The sequence below is a fragment of the Cavia porcellus genome, unplaced genomic scaffold (genome assembly GCF_034190915.1).
Source record: "Cavia porcellus strain 051 isolate PalLab524CR breed Dunkin Hartley unplaced genomic scaffold, mCavPor4.1 scaffold_20, whole genome shotgun sequence".
NCBI lineage: Eukaryota > Metazoa > Chordata > Mammalia > Rodentia > Caviidae > Cavia > Cavia porcellus.
Genome location: NW_026947503.1, coordinates 23043900 through 23063237, shown reverse-complemented (window position 1 = coordinate 23063237; position 19338 = coordinate 23043900). Strand labels below are relative to the sequence as shown.

The 19338-nt window shown below is 36.2% G+C and overlaps 1 protein-coding gene across 1 annotated transcript; it reads right to left on the bottom strand.

Annotated features, from left to right (window-relative positions):
• Positions 1-17406: 17406 nt before the first annotated feature.
• Mc4r (melanocortin 4 receptor) lies at positions 17407-18408 on the bottom strand. The gene has a single exon (NM_001173398.1). The coding sequence runs from the start codon at positions 18406-18408 to the stop codon at positions 17407-17409; it is 1002 nt and encodes a 333-aa protein (NP_001166869.1).
• Positions 18409-19338: the final 930 nt, after the last annotated feature.

The following is a 19338-nucleotide window of genomic DNA, read 5'->3' as shown; positions in this document are numbered from 1 at the left end:
GCACCTTGTTTTTCCATCAATTTCCAGGGATAGTTGTGTAGGATATATCAATCTTGGCTGGAGATTATTATCTTTAAAAGCTTGAATTATTTCCCCCACGCTCTTTGTGATTTGATGGTTTGTGCCGAGAAGTCTGCTGTAATTCTGATGGGTGTTCCCTTGTAAGTGATCTGTTTCTTGTCTCTGACGGCTTTTAGTATTCTGTTCTTGTATTGGATTTCTGGAATTTTAATTATTATATGCCTGGGTGTTGCTCTGTTTGGGTTGTAGGTGGCTAGGGTCCTGTATGCTTCATACAACTGAGTATCTTTACCTTTTGCTAAATTAGGAAAATTCTCCTGGATTATTTCTGTGAGTAGCTTTTGTAGCTCATTTGTTTGTGTCCCTACTTCTCCTTTTATGTTCTTAATTCTTAAGTTATAGACCCTCTTATCATCTTCTAGTCTTTGTATTATTGCTGTTTGTTTCTTTGTTATTTTTAAGAAGTTTTTCATTTCATGCTCCCATATTACAAATCTGCCCTGCCCTCCAGTTCAGATAATCTGTCCTTAGTTTCTTTCAAGCTGTTATGCCAGTTTTTGATAGACTTTTTAGTTTCCTGGTAGTCTCTTTGAACCTGCTTCACGTATTCTATGCTTTCTCTATTTTCTCCATTAAACAATTCTCCCCTTTTTTTCTGTTCTTCCATTCCACCATCTGTTTTTTTTTTTGGGGGAGTGGTGCTTAGCATTTCTCTAACTATTCTGCTTATGTCTAGCTTCAGGTCATTAATAACTTCATTCCTGAACTTGTCTATGAGGCGCTGGAGATAGCGCTTTATGTCTATTGGTGCTGTGTCCACTGTTGTCTCTTTCTCAGGATTGGGGGCCGAGGACCCTTTCTTGTTGCTGCCTCTTCCCATATTCTTTGTTCTTTATATATGCAAGTGTATATAGGAGGCCCAGCTTCCTTCCCTGTCAGCCACAGTCTGATTGAATTGCCCCGGCTAGGTGTTACCACCCACTGCAGTGCACCAGGAAGTTGCAGACCAGGTAGCCTATATGGTGCCTGCCCCTGCAGGTCAATCTACCTTCAGGAGCTGGGACCTGGGCTGTGCTAGCCTACTGGGTCTCAGCCAGCAGTGTCACGTGGGCTAAGCACTGCTCACCAATCCCACTTGAGAGGGGGATACGTGACTGAAGTCACTGCAGCACCCTGTTCCCGCAAGTCTGCCCGGTCCCAGAATGTCCTCTGTTGCAGTCTCCTAGACCGCGGACGAATCCCAGTTTTCCCTCACTCACTGGAGGTGGATGCACGGCTCCCCGCCCGTCCCGCTCTCAACTCCGTTCACCGATTCCTGTTCTCAGAGCTTCCGTGCGTCTCTCCCCTGCTGAGCTGATGCAGACGCAGCAGTGGTGGCGGGAAACACAAATCGCGGCTTCCAATGGCGCGGGCTCCAGCTTCCACGCTGAGGCTTTATCTGTTTCTGTTATCGCACCAGGTTTGCATTCCCAGTTGGTTTCTCTCAGCCCAGTTTGTTCTTGGGTCACCAGGGCATATCTCCTCTTGTTTATGATTCCTTACTCGGCACCATTCCTGAATTCTAAGCTGGATGTTTCAGAGAACCTCCGTAGCTGCTGCTATCTGTCCGTCATGTTCTCCCGGAAGTCTGTATTGATTCTTAATTTTGATAACAATTGCTATCATTGAGACCCTTAGATTTTCTGGTTGAGGCCTGGTTAGTATCTTGGTCCAGTAATGCCATCCAGGACAAAGTCTTCTCTAACTTTAGGCCCTGTTAGGCTTCAGGATTTCTTCTGATGAAAGCCTATTTGATATTTCTTTTAACTCTAAATAAATCTGATCATTTTTTATTTCAAATAATCATATAAAATGAGCCTCCATTTTCAAAAACTTATAATACATTGCGTTGTACAATTTTAAAATAAAAATGCAGGATCAATTATCAAAATATTCAAGTGCATAAATTAAGCAAAAATAAGCATTCACTATTAGTTTAGTCAAGAGAGTGTGTACACTAATAAAGAAAGGTCGAATAAACCTAATTAGTGTTTTAATGGCTTATATGAAGGTCATTGATTCCACTGCTCCTAACCTAGAGAAGAATTTTAAGATAAGTCAGTATCTCATTAGAGAGTAGTCTTCTGTCCCGGCTCCGACACATTACAGGGTGTGCTCAGATGCTCCTTGCTTTGCCCACCCATTTTCTTCAACCTCATTGGCTGTTACTAGTGCCAGAAAAGTCCCTTTTACCTTTCTACTGTAGACAGTAATGAGTGCAGGTAGGTTAATATGTGTTTGTCAAGTTCTATAGTCTTCTGTCCCTGGCAGCTCAAACTCCATCTCTTGTGTGTTATGGAAACAGATAGTCTCTGAGTGGGTAGCCCCTGCTGATTTGAAGCGAGCTTAGATTTCCTCCACACATGAATGATAGGTACACTACTCGGATGGAGCTTCTTGCTTTGAGCAAAAAAGGAAAAGTCTGTCTAGATCTCACTAATATCACTGTTTTCAGGTAAGTGCTGAGCTAGTCCTCTGCTTTCTGGGATAAAAATGTTCTGGCATTTCACATTCATCTACTAGGATTTTCAAAGGTTCAGTTCTTTTTTTTTTTTTTTTGTCTTTTTCATTTTTATCGGTACCGGGGATCGAACTCACGACCGCCTGCTTGCAAGGCAGGTGCTTATGTCACTGAGCTAAATCCCCAGCCCCTAAAGGTTCAGTTCTTTAAAGCACTTCACAGAGTTACTTATTGGCATAATTATGAAAAATGAACTCAGTAGAAGGCAATTACTTATGGAAAATGGACTCAAAATGTACTATCAAGAATTATACAGCTGGGGATTTGGCTCAGTGGCATAAGCACCTGCCTGGTAAGCATGAGGTTTTGAGTTTGATCCCCGGTACCACAAGAGAGAGAGAGAGAGAGAGAGAGAGAGAGAGAGAGAGAGAGAGAGAGAGAGAGAATTGTAAGTAAATATTATTCTGTATAATTAGCTTTTTAGTCAGTGTTAGTTCTTTGCTTCTATGTATGATCTTCCTTAAAGATAACTCATTTTGAAGAAATTAATCTTTTTATTCCATATCTCATTATATTTAGTATGGCTTGTTTATAGGAAAGTCTATATTCTGTTTCTGTAATCCATTATTTATTTTATTTTACTTCTCCAGTATGAGATCCAAACAATCTGGTCTCAGCTTCAGTGTTTTACTAGGAATTTGTTCTTTCTTTTGTGCTTTCTTTTTTTTCATCAAAATCTCAATTATCTTTGCAATTTCATTGTCAAATAAAATACATAAACTTTCTAGGTGGAAAAATTGCTGGCCATCTCACAAATTCTTTTTTAGTGAAATGATTGACAGCTCATTCACTGAAACTTGCTTCTCCCTTGGCTTCAGTCATATCATCAGCTTCTCTAGTTTTTTGCTACCTCAGTGATCATCACTCCTGGCTTAATCTTCACTGATAAATCCCTTAAATTCTTCTATTCACAAACACCTTTCTATCATTTTATTTCCCCCCCTTTTCATTCACTTATTACATCACTACTCATCTCTTATTATAGACAAGTTCCATTAGGGTTGCTTTGAATTAATCAGTAAGAAAAATATATTCTCTGCCCTCACAGAATTTTAGACAAAAATGGAAGTGTTATCAGATGAAGTCCAAAGAGGTTGCCCAAAGAGAAGACAGGGACCTCTTCCTTGGCCTCCCCCTCCTGTCCCAAAAAAGAGTATCAGGTCATATCAGTGTAAAGCATACAAAGTTTATTAGGCAGAGTTTGATAGAAAGGGAAAATAGAAGAAGATTCCAACTACAGTAACTCTGATGAAGGATTCAGACTGACTTGTTTGCAAACACTCAGGTCCAACTATTAAGGATTAGCTAAAGGTTGTGGGGTGTAGAGTTTGGTTGATCATTATCAATTCTGGTTTCCATAATTTGGTTTGAGCGGCAATTAGTTTCCCATGAGAAGACTGTTGCAAGGGTGATCTGATCATTAGGTGGGCTGTCAGACTTGACTTTACCTGGATCTTAGGAGACAGAAAATTAGGAGAATTCTAGGTGTTGTTCCAGAGCAGGGTTAGGAATGGGCTGTCTGGAAATGGAAACTGTAGAAACTGGTAGCCACATATCCCTGTAAATCCTGAAAATTAGTTACTTTAATTTTGGATGCTTCAGTCTTGAAGAGGGATAGATGCAGTATATTTGGGCTAATGAACTTTGTTTTGTTAACCTTTCCTAAATGACTAACATACCTTAATCAAGGTTATAAGATATTAATGAATATGAAATGAAGGTCAAGCTTTGTTCTGATTACTTATTGAATATCTGTAGATCAAGCTTCTAGGTCCCTGTTACAAATACTTCCTTGTCTGAGTTTATAGCATAAACACTCCTAGTGAGTACAAACAAGACTAGAGAGTACAAACAGGGCATACAGTTATGAGTAACCTTGGGTAACTTTGTGTCCTAATATTGCAGCCTTAAAATTCAATTTTAAAACTGTTATGTTCTTGTCTCCTTTTTATCTATCTTTAATTCTTTTACCACAAGAGAAAGACCGATATTGTAATTGGATGGGTAATGTGATTTGTTAGAAAGTTTCGTGGAAAAAAGAAATAATTGAGAAAAGTAAAGGTGTAGCAGACTTGCAGTTTTTTTTAAAAGATTCTCAAGACAGAGTTTGATGAATGATATTGCAACAAACATTTGAAGGCATTAAGAGTGGTAGCCACATACAGCTCTAGCATATGGTCTTGTAATAGAAGAAAAAAACATAGGTATAAAGGACACAAGGAAAATCATAATTTTAAAGTTACACTTTTGTACAAGTTGCAGCTTTAGAATACAAAGTTAGTCAGTTACAGTTTTTCCATTTCCAGAATATTCACTCATTAACTTCTAAGTCTTAAAAAAAGAAAAAAACTAAAAACACAAACAACACCAACAAAAACCCTTACAAAATCAATAGATTAGCACATGCCTTTTACCTGTAAAATGGGCCTTTCTTCTATAGAATGGGTCATTATCTTGTACCTGTAAGTTGAGCCCAAGCTTTCTCTGAATCACAAATTCCACAGATTTCCACTCCTAATCACTGTAAAAGTAGCCACAGCCACAGATCATAGCATGTTTCACTCTGTGAGTGCCTGTACATCCCCCTGAGTGTGTGTTTCTTATGTTTGTTTCTGCATGATAAACCTTTCAATGCCTCTCTCGATATGTAGTGAGATTTTATGTGATAGGAATCAGCCTACAGGCAGGGTGAGTTGAAGTCTCTTTTTCAGACCTTGTCTGATGACAGACTTCTAGATAGGTGGGAGAAACAATGTAAAGTTCCTAAGCTTGGAACTTCTTGGCATGTTTCATGCATACCATAGACCACATTTCTGCTTCTTGGAGTAAGTAAGAGAAAGAGTTGTCACAAGTCATTTCAAGATTTGCAGTAGAAGAATGACTTGTTTGGATTTCTTGAATCAAGTTATCCTTCCAGGATGACCTGTTAAAAATAACCATCAGTGGTCAAGTTTAGAAGTAAGAACACTTGATGTAAGACTCGTACAGTTAACGAGAACTGAGATGATTGTTTCTGATCAAAAGCAGTGGCAGTGAAGTGGGTGAGAAGAAGATTGTGGACTATTTTAGCAATAAGGCCAACAGTATATCCTGATTAATTTGAAATGGAGTGCAAGAGAAAGAAAAATGCATGGTGGACATGGTGATGTGGTCCTGTAATCCCAGTACTCTGGGAAGCTGAGGCAAAGAGAATCATGAGTTTGAGCTTGGCTTAGGCCAGTAAAAAATTTTAAAAAGCAAGTCTATTGTTGGAGAAAGTTATTTACATTGAAGGCACATCTTTGGGAATCTTTAGCCTAGCAATAATATTTCATGCTTCATGATACTTTGTTTACATAAATGAGAGCAAACAGAGAACAGTACAAAGCACTGAACTGTGAGAGATCCTACTGCTAAGTGTTTGGGGAAGTGGATGATTCTTCTTTTTTAAGGGATATTGTAAGAGAAGAAACTTTTGAGATAGGAGAAAAAGGATGGATTTTTGAGTTCTTGTGAAACAAACAACAGAGAAAAGGAAATAAACAACGTGGTAATGTTTACTTTTGACCTAAATGAAATTAACCCAATTGATGATCATTGGATTTAATAATTGTGGGAATTTTGGTCATTGTACCAATAATAGTGGTGGGATGTGTTTCTTTGGAATTAGATTAGAAGACAATAGAAGAAAGAATTACAGGCTAGAAGACATGCTGAGCGATTCTTTAAATATTACCCACCTTTCACTTTGTAAATACTCAGAACTACCAAATTTATACGCAGAACCCAGACCTTTCAGACTTTGGCCGTTAAATGGTTTGTCGAAAAGCCTACCAAACCCAATCAGTCATACTCCTATACTTTGGATAAGAATTATGAATCAATTATATTTGCTTCCCATGTCTCTCAAGTGTACAAACAAAAAGTCACATACATCTGTGCCAGGGTTGATGCAACAAACATCCATCCAAAATCTCACTAATTCAAATTTTGAGTGAAAGTATAAAGCAGCTGAGGTTTTGAATTTGTGTCCCAAGGAGAATGATGGAATTATGAATATAGAAGAAGGAAAAGGAAAGAAAAGGAGTCAGGTTTCTGTGTCATTGAACAGGTTAGTTTGAGACACTTTAAACTTTATGTGAAGATAAGATGTTGATGTAGAAAAGGTATATACTGTGGTATCTTTGTTCATGAACACATTTGTGAAACAGTGTGGTTTGCAAATGGAAATATTTGGCAAGATTTTGGTTTTGAATTTTTTTTTTATTTTTAAAGAGAACAAAACTAAGCAAGCAGAACAAAGCAAATCAGAACAGACCAATGCAAACAACACAGGACTTCAAAATAAGACATCAGGAAATCAACAATGGCTATCATAATGTCTCTTGTTTCTTTGAAACAGTTGTCCATACCTTCACACACAATAAAATTAAACAAAACAAAATAGAATAAGAACAATCAAAACAAAAGAATAAAAGCATTATGGAGCTTCAAAACAAGACAATAAAAAATCCACAATGGCTACCATAATATCTCTTGTTTTCTTCCAAATAGTTGTCCATATCTTCATACACAATAAAATCAAACAATAGAAAACAAATGAAAACCAATCAAAAGAAAAGAATAAAAGCATTACAGGATTTCAAAACAAAATAATAGGAAATGAACAATTACTACTACAATGTCTTGTTTTCTTCAAAATAACCATCCATATTATCACACATAATAAAAGCAAATAAAATACAACAGAATAAAATCAATCACAGCCAAAGCATAAAAGCATTATAGAACTTCAAAATAAGATTATATAAACTTCACAGTGGCTACCATAATGTCTTGTTTGGTTTAAAATAGCTACGTATAACATCACACATATTAAATCAAATAAACACAACAGAATAAAACTAATTAAACAAATGAAAGCATTATAGGACTTCAAAACAAGATAATAGGCAACCAATCATGGTTACCCTAATATATCTCATTATGTTCCTAATAGCTGCCCTTACCATCAGACACAATAAAATGTAACAAAACAAGCAGAACAAAACCAAACTGAACAAAAGTATGAAAATGATACAAGAGTTCAAGACAAGACAATAAGAAATTAGCAGGGGTTACTACCTTCCCCTCCTGGATGTGTCCTCCCCTATCACCTTCATACTATCATTCGTGCTTTTTGGATCCCACTAACTCCTTCCATTTTTATGCTAGGGAGATAACTCAGTATAAGTTCAAACTATTTTGCTCATGAACATGAATTCCAGTTGTATCCATTCACCTACAAGAGCTTTGAGATTGTTCCAATTTATGGCTGGGTAGCTTTGCATTATATGAAAATACCATGTCATTCCTATCCATTCTGTGGTTGATGGGCAAGTTATCCTTGCTTTTTTCTTGTCTCCTGTTGCATGGAACAATTGTTTTCTCTCCTTTAATTTTCAGTCAGTGAATTTCCTTTTGAGTTACATGTATTTCTTGTATTCAGTATATTGATGGATCTTGTTTCTTGGTCCTCTCTCCCTGTGCTTCTCTTTATTGCTGAATTGAGGCCATCTACACTAATGGTTACAGCCAGCACACACTGGTTTGTCTCTGCCCTGCTGTACTCCTGCTGCTGTCCCTCCACTCTTTCCCTGTCATGTTTGGTGATCCTCCTTTGCTGCTGTTCCTGGAACCACAGTCATCTTCATCTCTCTCTCTAAAATATCCTTCAGCATCTCTGTAGGGTTGGTTTGGTGGTTACGAATTCCTTTACTTATTCTTTATCATGAAACTATCTTATTTTTCCATCAATTGTGAAAGACAGTTTTGCAGGATTCATCAATCTGGTTGGAAGTTGTTTTCTTTCAGAATTTGGAGCACTTTACCTCAAATTCTTCTTGATTTGATGGTTTGTGCTGAGAAGTTTGCTGTGATTCCTACTGGTTTTCCTTTATACATTTCTTTCTGAATCAAAGAACTAAGTAAAAATATAAATATTATATGTTATTTTAAATAAGTAAAGAAATTGAGTCAGTAGCAAAATGTCTTCCAACATAAAAGATCCTAGGACTGGATAACTTCATCACTGAAAATCAAACTTTTATTTTATTGAATTTTATTCTATTAATATATATTTACAATACATGAAGTTACCATTTGTCTAAGGCAGTAGGCACATGTACTTAACACATGTTGATTCTTTTTACTCCCTTCTCTTCCCCAACCCAGTTTCTTTTCTCTGCTATTATATTTTCCCTTTTTCCTACTTCATTTTTGTTATTATTAGTACTACTATTATTATTAGTTTTTTTTTTTTTTTGGTCTTTTTCCTTTTTATCGGTACCAGGGATCGAACTCATGACTGCCTGCTTGCAAGGCAGGCGCTTATCCCGCTGAGCTAAATCCCCAGCCCCTATTACTAGTTTTTTAATGATACATAATGTTTACATTCATCATGGATATTTGGTACATGAACATCCTCAATCTCTAGATTCCTTCATGTTTACAAAAGACAAATCTCCCATTTCTTTTATCAGTCCTTTATTTTGCTCTTTCTTAACATTTTGCCTTATTCAAGCCCTATTCAAGGTATTTAAAACTTGTGTGTTTGACTTATTTCACCTAACGTTACATTTCTCAGGTGAATTCATTTTCCAACCAGTGTCTTAAATTTGTGTTTCTCTATGGGTAAGTAGTATTCCATAATATATTAATACCATATGAAATGTAGTATATGTGAAAATTTAATAAAAACTAATAGCAATTCTTCTCAGATTATTCCTAAAAATTGAGAAAGGAGCCTTTCCTAACTCATTCCACAAGGACAGTATTACCCTGATTGTATATATATATATATATATATATATATATATATATATGCCTAATAAATATTGATGAAAAATTTTCAACAAAATAGTAGCAAACTGTGTTTCATCATATATAAACAAAGATCATGATCAAGTGAGGTTTAGCTCAAGAATACAGAGATAGTACGACATATACAGATCTATAAACATAGCATGTTAAGTCGACACAATGAAAAAGAAGAGGGCTGGGGATACAGTTCAGAAGCATAAGTGCCTGCATGGCAAGTACAAAGTCCTGGGTTTGATTTCTGGTACCAAAAACAAAACAAAGCAAAAAATAATGAAGGTGAAGAAATGGAGGAACAGAAAGGAGCTGGGAAGTTAGAACGAATAAGTTCTAGTGTTCATGTAGCACAGTACATTGACTTTAGTTTATAAAAATGCATTATATATTTATTAAAGAATTTTGTTATGTTCATATTTGAAGGATTCACACATAATGAAATGACATAGACTTAAGGAAAAAGAAATTCTTATTTCCTTTATTTGTTCAGTATACATTGTGTGCATGTATTGAAATGTCAAATTATACTCTATAGATATCTATAATTATTGTCATTTAAAAAGCAAAGGGAAATAATATATTTTAAATGAAATCTACAGGACACTGACATTTATACAAAATTTAAATGTATTGTTTTTAATAGGGCCATTTTCATACTTCACTATTACAAATAAGACACATTCAAATTAAGAAATTAAATTATGGTAAGCAGAATTTTTTAACTTTTAATTTTGCAGTACAAAATGATTACATTCATTGTAGGGAATTGGTTATAGTAAATACAATTTTAACCTAAGTGTAGTACTCTCAGAAAGAGTTATGAGCAAATTTATTGTTATATTTTCACTTTAGAATTGTATTTAGTGGTGGTTGGAGTATTACAGTAAAGTGTCTCATAATTTTTGCATTATTAGATTTGGAAAACAAGCCATAACAGTTTCATTTGCAGCAAAGTCCCTGAGTTGCTGAAATTTTCCTTGTCTTTATATTTGTGGAGTCTCCAGATGTCTCTTGACGTTGAAAACACCAGATCATTATAAACTGTGTTTATTAATTTCATTAACCTGGGGCCAAAGAACAATTTCTGTCTTAGATCAAAGCTCCTTTTTACTTTCACAAAGTTATAGCACTAAATAGTGCTGGAATTCTTTTTTCTATTATAAGCAAACATACATTTCCATGTTCCTGCTCACTGTGCATTTTCATGTAGTATTGAATAAAACAAGAGCATATACTATATATGTCTAAATTGTGGAGCATAATGTTAAACTACGCATGAAACCCTCAATTGAAGATTAGAATTAAAACATTTCTGAAGTCAATGAGACAAAGATTGTCTATTCACACTGAGTGTTTTTGAAGCATTCCAAGTTTCTTCATATTTAAAAATGATAAACATTGGTATCTGTTTTTACTTCCTCTACTTGTTAAAAATAAATAAAATGTTGAAAATAGATTTAAAATTGATTACCGTATTTTAACTCTAGAGAACTGAAAATACTCATGTCCTTGTCACTATTGAACTTCTACAATCAAGGATCTAAAAAACTTTTGTCTGTAGTTGATCATTATAGTAATTGCTACCTATTATGAGTGACAAGCCCTATTAGATTTTATAAATCAGTTATCAAATTCTACTGTTTAAAATATCTATCATTAACCATAAGAGAAGAGATATTTTCATTTTAAAGATTATTCTCTAGATGATTAGACTAGTTAAATAACTCAACCAGGAGTCTAGAGTGGATAAACATTTTATTTGGGATTTGGAACAAGACTCAGTATAAAGCAGATGCTCTTTCTGCTACCATGGACACTGCTTTGCTATAAATCAGTGCCATTGGCTTGGATAATGATTTTTGTACTAGTTCAGTTCACAACATAAAACTGAATGAGTAATCAATCTCAGAAAAAGATGACCTGGTTATTTCATGTTTGACACACTATCATTTTAATTAGCATTTTGCAGTATTAGATGTATCAAAATTTGCAGCATTGGTGACAACAAATTATCCTTTAGAGTACAGGTATCATCCTGTACCTAGTATGTTTAAATATATTAATACACAGGAAATTATTAAATTTGAGTTAGGGAAAAATACATAATTAAGTGCAAGCCCTCTATAATGTTTATTTTTAGCACTGAATATTTGAAAGTGTTGATAAAACTAAGAAGTTTTTATTTATGCAAAATTCATCCATTTATTTTGTTATTTAAAGTATAGTTACCTTTTTTAGTGCTTATATATGTAGCATATTATTTTGTGGAATTTTACATCCTTGACTTTATTTTTCTTTTGTTCTTTTAATATACCAATTATGCATGTAATTGTCATTTTGTTTTTTGTCTTTTTCCTTTTTATTGGTACTGGGGATCAAACTCATGACTGTCTGCTTGCAAGGCAGGCGCTAATGCCGCTGAGCTAAATCCCCAGCCCCAATAATTGTCATATTTTAAGATAAGAAAACTAACTTTAACAAATCTTGCAGTTTAAAAATGTAGTAACCAGAGGTTAGTCCTAGGTCTCGAGGACTGGTACAGGCATATTTTATTTATTCACAGAAGACCATGAACATTTGGAATGGGGATTAAGAAACTGTACCTGCTACAGACAGTTTCTCTCAATCTATATAATATTTGAGAGTTCATCTCTTAAGATCTGATCTCATCCAAAAGTCATTTTATATAGATTTTCTTCACAAATCAATAGAATGACAAGAAAAGTATGTGTCAGATAACAGAAAGTTATCGTAAATTATTTCTTTACTTCATAAGGTACTGATACTTCGTACAACAGAAAAAATCATGACATGATATGTCATTAATGAACATTGGGATTTTTGAAGGTAACCATGCTAATAATCATCAGATATGTATTTCTGGGAAGTGAAGTGAGCTCCTAACAGGCAATAACTTCTTAGTCTAACAAACCCTCTTTTATAATGAATGCAGTGATCAAAAGATGGACATTTTAAAGGTTGGTGATAAATACTGTATGGTGTCCTTGAAAATAATTGTATCGATTTACATTTGAAAATAAAACAATGGAAATCAATCATTTTGCTGCTTCTTCAATAACTTTGAGTATTTTTCATCTGGTTTTTATTTGGTTTCATTTGGCTTTTAAAAAATTGTCAATTTGGTAAATGAAAACTTACAGGAGTCATTTGTGAAAGACCATCCAAATGTTGTAATTAAATTCTTAGATATCTTTTTGTAGACAACATTTTCCCTTCTTTAGTATTATTTCAAGGATATATTGATTTGTATTGCAGCGTGACTAATTTAGGCTAATTTCCTTTATTACTTCATTCCTTTTGTGATACCGTAGTACATATATGTGATAGGTCGGTTTCTTGGGCTTGGTAAATAAAGCTGTAATTTTTGCAGTAAATGTGAACTTCTGATTGTAGTCTGCTTTTATGTGCATGTGAAATGTATTCTTTCCAGTAAGATTCTCTGAAGCTGGACAATCTAGGTCAAGCAAGGTGGAAAGTGCTCACATTTATATCTATTTGAACCAAACACTGATCTAATTAACCAAACTAATATGACTGTGTTTCTTTTGGCATTCTTGTGTCACAACAAAACAAATTGAATGGAAAAATTGAGAATGCATACCATGTATAATAATATTGGCTTTTAAGTTAGTAAGGGAATGATTAAAGGCAAAATATCCTAGAACAACACGATTAACAGAATGACAAAAATAGGTAGAAAAGAAGACAGTAGTCTTTGTAATTTTCCTTTCTACTTATACCAGTTTCTTTTTTACCAAACAGAAGAACTGCTGTGTAGACATGTTTTAGGACTCCTGTAATGCCCAAATTTACTATCAGTTACACTAGAGTCTTTAAATCTCCCTACAGAGAATTTTCAAGAAGGCACACAATCCAAGTAATAGGTAACTGCTATGCAGAAGACTTCAAGACAGTCCACCAGGACTGCTTTCAATCATTTTGCATCTTTATACTTCATATGTAGAAATCCCTGAGCCACCAGAGGGATTGGGTCAGTATGTATTTAAAGCAGAAGCTCATAAATGCATTATTTATTTATTTGACATTTACTTATTTTTCCATTAAGTTGACATGGCTAATCTAAAGAGTAATAACCATTCTCTTTCTCCCCCCCCCTTTTTTTTGTCTTTTTTCCATTTTACCGGTACCAGGAATCGAACTCACGACTGCCTGCTTGCAAGGCAGGCGCTTATGCCACTGTGCTAAATCCCCAGCCCCTTCTTTCCTTTTCTCTTTTCCATGTTCTTTTCCTTGCCTTTTCATTGATGATGTGCAGGGATATTCATTTTGTTGGCTGAGAGGTGGCAAAATGTCAACACGTGGATTTAGTGGGAGATAGGGATCATTTGGGTCCTACAATATAGGGCCACATCTTACAGTCCAATATTCTAGGAGGCACTTCACTGGAGTGGAGGTGAGAGGGCCACAGAAATAATGTTGTACTTTACTTTCTACTCACTATTGCCCATGTGTGCTTTATCCCTAAAGGGTGTATCATGAGGAGAAATTCTCATTTCTGCTAAGTTTTAGACATACAAGCATCCTTAGCCTCAAACAGCTCTAACTCCTAACATCATAGCTAGATGGATCAATGTGTGACATAATGAAAATCATTACTAATTACTTCTATTCCCAGTAAACTTAAGGTCAGTGGGACATATCTTTCCTTATTACTTTATTTGTGCCATGATTCCACATCTATAATTGATCATAGCTGTCTAGAAGAGTGGCTAGAGATGATTTTTACCAGGTTATTGTGTGTAGGTCACTTAACTGAAACTCAGTTCCCTTCTGCAAACAAACTGTTGTCCTTCTCTGAAGATAGGTAAGGTAGGACAAGGGCATGAGGGCTAGGCAGCCACTGCTGAAAAAAATTCATCCATAAGCACTGAAATAGCCATAACATCAAGAATGTACAAGGTGAGACTACAGTGGAAACAATTTTCAGAAATCAAAAATACTGTACTTATATTAGACAGTGTTTAGTATCTCTCAAATGTCAAATATGTTAGACTCTGTGGGAATAAAATATGAAATGTGACTTCTTATTCTCAAAGGAGCTTGCACATAAAGAGTGGAGGTAAAATTCACAAAAATAAAACAGCATAGAAAATGAGACTGCAGTATTTAACTGGCCAGGCTCTGAGAACCAATCTGGAACATTCACATTATGATTGGATAACTTTGTAAGCCTTATCTCAGGGACACACTCCTATTAGATGTAGATGTGAAAGGAGCAGAAATAGGATCCCTTCCTCTTATGTTGAAAGTCCTCATGCATTTCTACAAACCATTTCTTTGTCCTAAACATATTTAAAGTTCTCAAAGTGGAGTAACTAATTCTTGTGCTTCTGCTCAAAATGTCAGTGTCCTGTGGTGCCCTCATTTTGTGCATTTCAAACTCCTTTCCTCCAAACCTCCAGCTCCACTCTCCCCTGCACTTTCCAATCCTGATTACATTTGTTTGTGCTTAGAATTTCATAGCATCACCATGGTTAAAAAAATAGACATTCAGTTAGAGCTGGAGAGGGTCCAAATTTTGCTGGATGTGAGATGAAGGTCAGGGATGGCTTAGTTATGGATTTTCCTTCTGGGGGAGCGTATATATTTTACTAGAATAACAGAAAATGATATCACTGGGGGAAGTTTGGAGAACTGGATATGTGAATAATATTCTCAGCGCTAAAAGACACCCAAGGTCAAAATAATGCCACAGGCATCTAAGGAAGCCCGGTGGTGACTCATACACAACGTGCACTATAACCTGTCCAGAAGAAGGTTTTAATGTAAAGAATATAAATTGGAATTTCCTACTGAGCATTTGAGATGCCACATAAGGGAGAAATAGAATCAACTGAAAAGACAGCCACTACACGAATCATGCCACGCTTACGAATCTTTTTTCAGTGTCTTCAGTGTCTGGGGTTTCTCAGAATCATTATGTGAAAGAATGAACAGGGATAACAACCACAGCAAACACACCATCTGTGTGCCTATAACATGCTAAGAGGGTCCCATCACTATAACAAATACTGGGATAGTTAATTTATAAAGGAAAAAAGATTTATTTGGCCCATAACTTTAGAAATTTAAGTCCATGATCAGTTGGTTCTGTTGCCTTGGGTCAGTGGTCAGGCAGCACATCATGGCAGAAGTTCACAGCTCTCCTCAAGACCAGGGAGCAACAGAGAGAAAGAGGAGAAGGCTGCTGTCCCATTATCTTTTTCAAGTGCACATCTTCAGTGACCCAAGGACTTCTCACTAGGCTCCACCTTTTGCAGGCTCACCACTTCTCGACAGTGTCATCCTGTGGAGCAAACGTTTATCATGTGGACCTCTGCACACTTCAGACCCAAGCAACAGCAGGTTATAAGGATTATAATAGCCTGTATTTTAAAACTCATATTTATTTTTGCATTAAAATAGACAAATCAAAAGTATTAGAATCCTGCTTCAGGATTACTTTTCACCTGTAAATGTAATGACTTTGCCAGTATGTTTTGATTTAGTGTTTCCATATGAATGCTAAATGTTTCTCAAGTCTTATAATTAATGTGCAAACAATTAGATCTGAATAAAAGATGTCCCTTTGTATATGATCTCTGCTTCAGGAGCATATAGAGACACTAAACATTCAGTCACAAGATAGTTTTCTGCTAATATTCAGCTTGATACACTCTTCTCTATTTTACAGTACACTCAGACTGGAAAGCACAGGTTTTATTGCTCAGTGGCCAAAAATGTGGGATTATTCTGGAGCAAAATAGGGATTCATTCTCCCAGTTGTGACACTGGAAGGTTAGTTTATTTCACGACCTCTGTTGGGATTCAGTCAGTGCCTTTATTTCCTATTGAAAATGTACCTCATCACAAGCACCCTCATTTAGGTATTTACAAATATCACCTGAAAACTCTGGTGCTAGGGGTTTGTTTTGGAAATTTAAAATCTTTGATGGTCAGCACTTGTGCCTCAGTTTAAGAAATAAGCAATAAGTAAATAGCAAGTCACCTCCTTCATAAATGTGAACGAATTCATCAATTATATAGGAGTTTTGAGATTGAATGCTGAACTTCTGAATGGAATAATAACTCTCCTGAACATTTCAGCAAACACTGAGTCCCTATTTAAAGGTGGCAGAAAGTCTTTATTTATTTATTTATTTATTTATTTATTGATTGATTGATTGATTTTTATCACTCATGGTTGGGGGTACTTTTGTATCCGAAGTTCACCTTGACATGACAGCTTAGGTTTTCCAGAGAGCTCTGATTTCTGCAAGCTGCTATTACCCCCTCCCCCACTGTGCCCCCACTGCCTGTGTGCAGTATGAGGCTGTTTGTTTGGGCAGATGAATCTTTCTGTCTGTGAGAAGCATGATACTTTTCTGATGCAAAAAATTACTTTTTTTTCCAATAACTCCTTTCTCTCAAGAATATCTTCGTTTCTCCTTCTGCACAGGGAGAACAAGCTTTAGTGAAAATACTTGAAATTTCACTGGGGACACTGAATTATTTAATGATTAGGTATGTATTGTTTAAAATATTTCTCCCTTAATGTTAGAGTCAAACCTCTACATTTCAGTGTTGGACAGTATAATATATGATAACTTTTATGAGAGCATATTTAGTGAATCTCTGAATTCTATTTTACCAGAATGAAATGACAAAGTCTGATGAATGACAAGGAGAGAAATTGTTGAGCTTTTAATAAACATGTCTGTTGTTTTTGTAAATCTAAAGTACCTGTGACCTATAATATACATTAACATTTCACAACCAAAGATAGCATGACATTTAAATAATACTAATACTAGATATTTTTTATGTCAAAACCACAAACAAATTTATACAATAGATATTTCCAATCAAAGCACTACACAGAAGACACAGCAATTGCTGAATTATATTGTGCAGGTTGTATAAGAATGAAAAAGTCTTTTGCAGGTTTTTAGTGTATCCTCTGACTCCACTTAATATCTGCTAGACAAGTCACAGAGGCCTCCCAAGGGGTAGCAACAGATGATCTCTTTGAAGGTTTTCCTCAGTTCTTGACTCCGAAGTGCATAAATGAGAGGATCGATGATTGAATTACACATAATTAGTATGAGGTACAAGTTAAAGTGAGACATGAAGCACACACAGTATGGATTTTGGGGACAGGAGATGTAGAATATTAGGTGGAGAAAGAATGGGGCCCAGCAAACCACAAAAACTCCAATCAGTATAGTCAAGGTAATTGCACCCTTCATGTTAGCACCTTGACGAATGGTACCAGTGCCTGGCAGGACAGCAATTCTCTTAATGTGAAGTCTAGCCATCAGGAACATGTGGACATAAAGAGATGCCATGAGAGCCAGCATGGTGAAGAACATGGTGATGAGGCAGATGATGACAGCACTACTATCCGAGTAAATGATAAACAGAATGCCTGAAACTGTACAAGCTGCCCAAATACAACTTATGATGATCCCAACCCGTTTAACAGTCATAATGTTATGGTACTGGAGAGCATAAAATATAGTAAAATACCTGTCCACTGCAATGGAAAGCAGGCTGCAAATCGATGCAAGCAAGGAGCTACAGATCACAGAGTCAATGACATTATCAATGTTCACTGTGAAGCTCTGCGCATCTGTATCTGTACTGTTTAACAGGGTGATGACAATTGTTTCTGATCCATTGGAAACACTCACCAGCATATCTGCCACAGCCAGGCTGCAGATGAAAAAGTACATGGGTGAGTGCAGATTCTTGTTCTTAGCTATTGCCACGATCACCAGGATATTTTCCAACAAGCTTATGACACCCAGAGTCACAAACACCTCTGGGGAGACAAAAAGTTGCTCGTAGCAACCTCCATCAGAATAGCCTTTTCCCAGGGGCTCGCTGGCATTGCTGTGCAGTCCGTAGTTGCTGCGGTTCCAGAAGTGAAGTGAAGTGTGCATCCCATGGTGGTAGGTGGAGTTCATCATCAGGCGGTAAGTGGATTCAAAACCCCTTGAACTGATTGAGTCTCCAGAGTCTGGGAATCTCTGTTACTTCCAGTCTTTGTAACTGGGAGTTATGAGCCTGTGGTTTGCATTCCTGCTGGGAGGGCAGTCACAGCATCAGACCTTGAATTGGAGTTTTTAGTCTTTTTCAGGTATGGCTCTAATCATTACTTTAAACTTCTCAGGCTTCAAAATGCTTATTCTCTGTAGAAAAGTCTGCTGTTTGCTTTTTGTTCTCACTTCTGCTTTGACTTTAGCTTTAATTTATAAAGCCTTCAATGCTCTTGTGCATTCGTGTTTTTTCAAAGTAATTTTCCTGGGAGTCTCTGTGCCACTGGAAGCCAAATCTTTGTGCACATGGTCACACCGGCTGCCTCTCAGAAGCGGCAGTTCCCAGCCTAAGCCGTGCTTTTGAGTGTGAGGAGCTGAGGGTGCCGGCTGCTGATTTATATGGTACATGAAGGAAAAAAAAATGTTTAGAATGGCTCCTCCTCTGCTTCCTTCTGACCAATCTAAGTGCAGTGGAAGTCTGTGAGAAAGCAAGCATGATTCCGAGATACAGACTGCAGGGAAATACTGGTTGCAAAGCAGACGCTTGTGGAATCTGGAACAGACACTGGATTTCCCTTTTGAAGTTTTCAAGGAAAACAACTTGATCCTTACTGGAAATTCTGTGATATCACAAGTCATGTAGCAGCCAGTCTTATTCCTGCTTCAGAGAGGTTTTGTGTGTGTGTGTGTGTGTGTGTGTGTGTGTGTGTGTGTGTGTGTGTGTGTTGCATGTGTAAAATGAAGTGGAAAACACATAGACCTATCATCCTATAATAAATACACTGCCTTTGTTTCCAGAATAATGAATTTATCTAATTAGTTTTTTTTTTTCAATTTGAGAGCTCAGGCAGTAATTTAAAA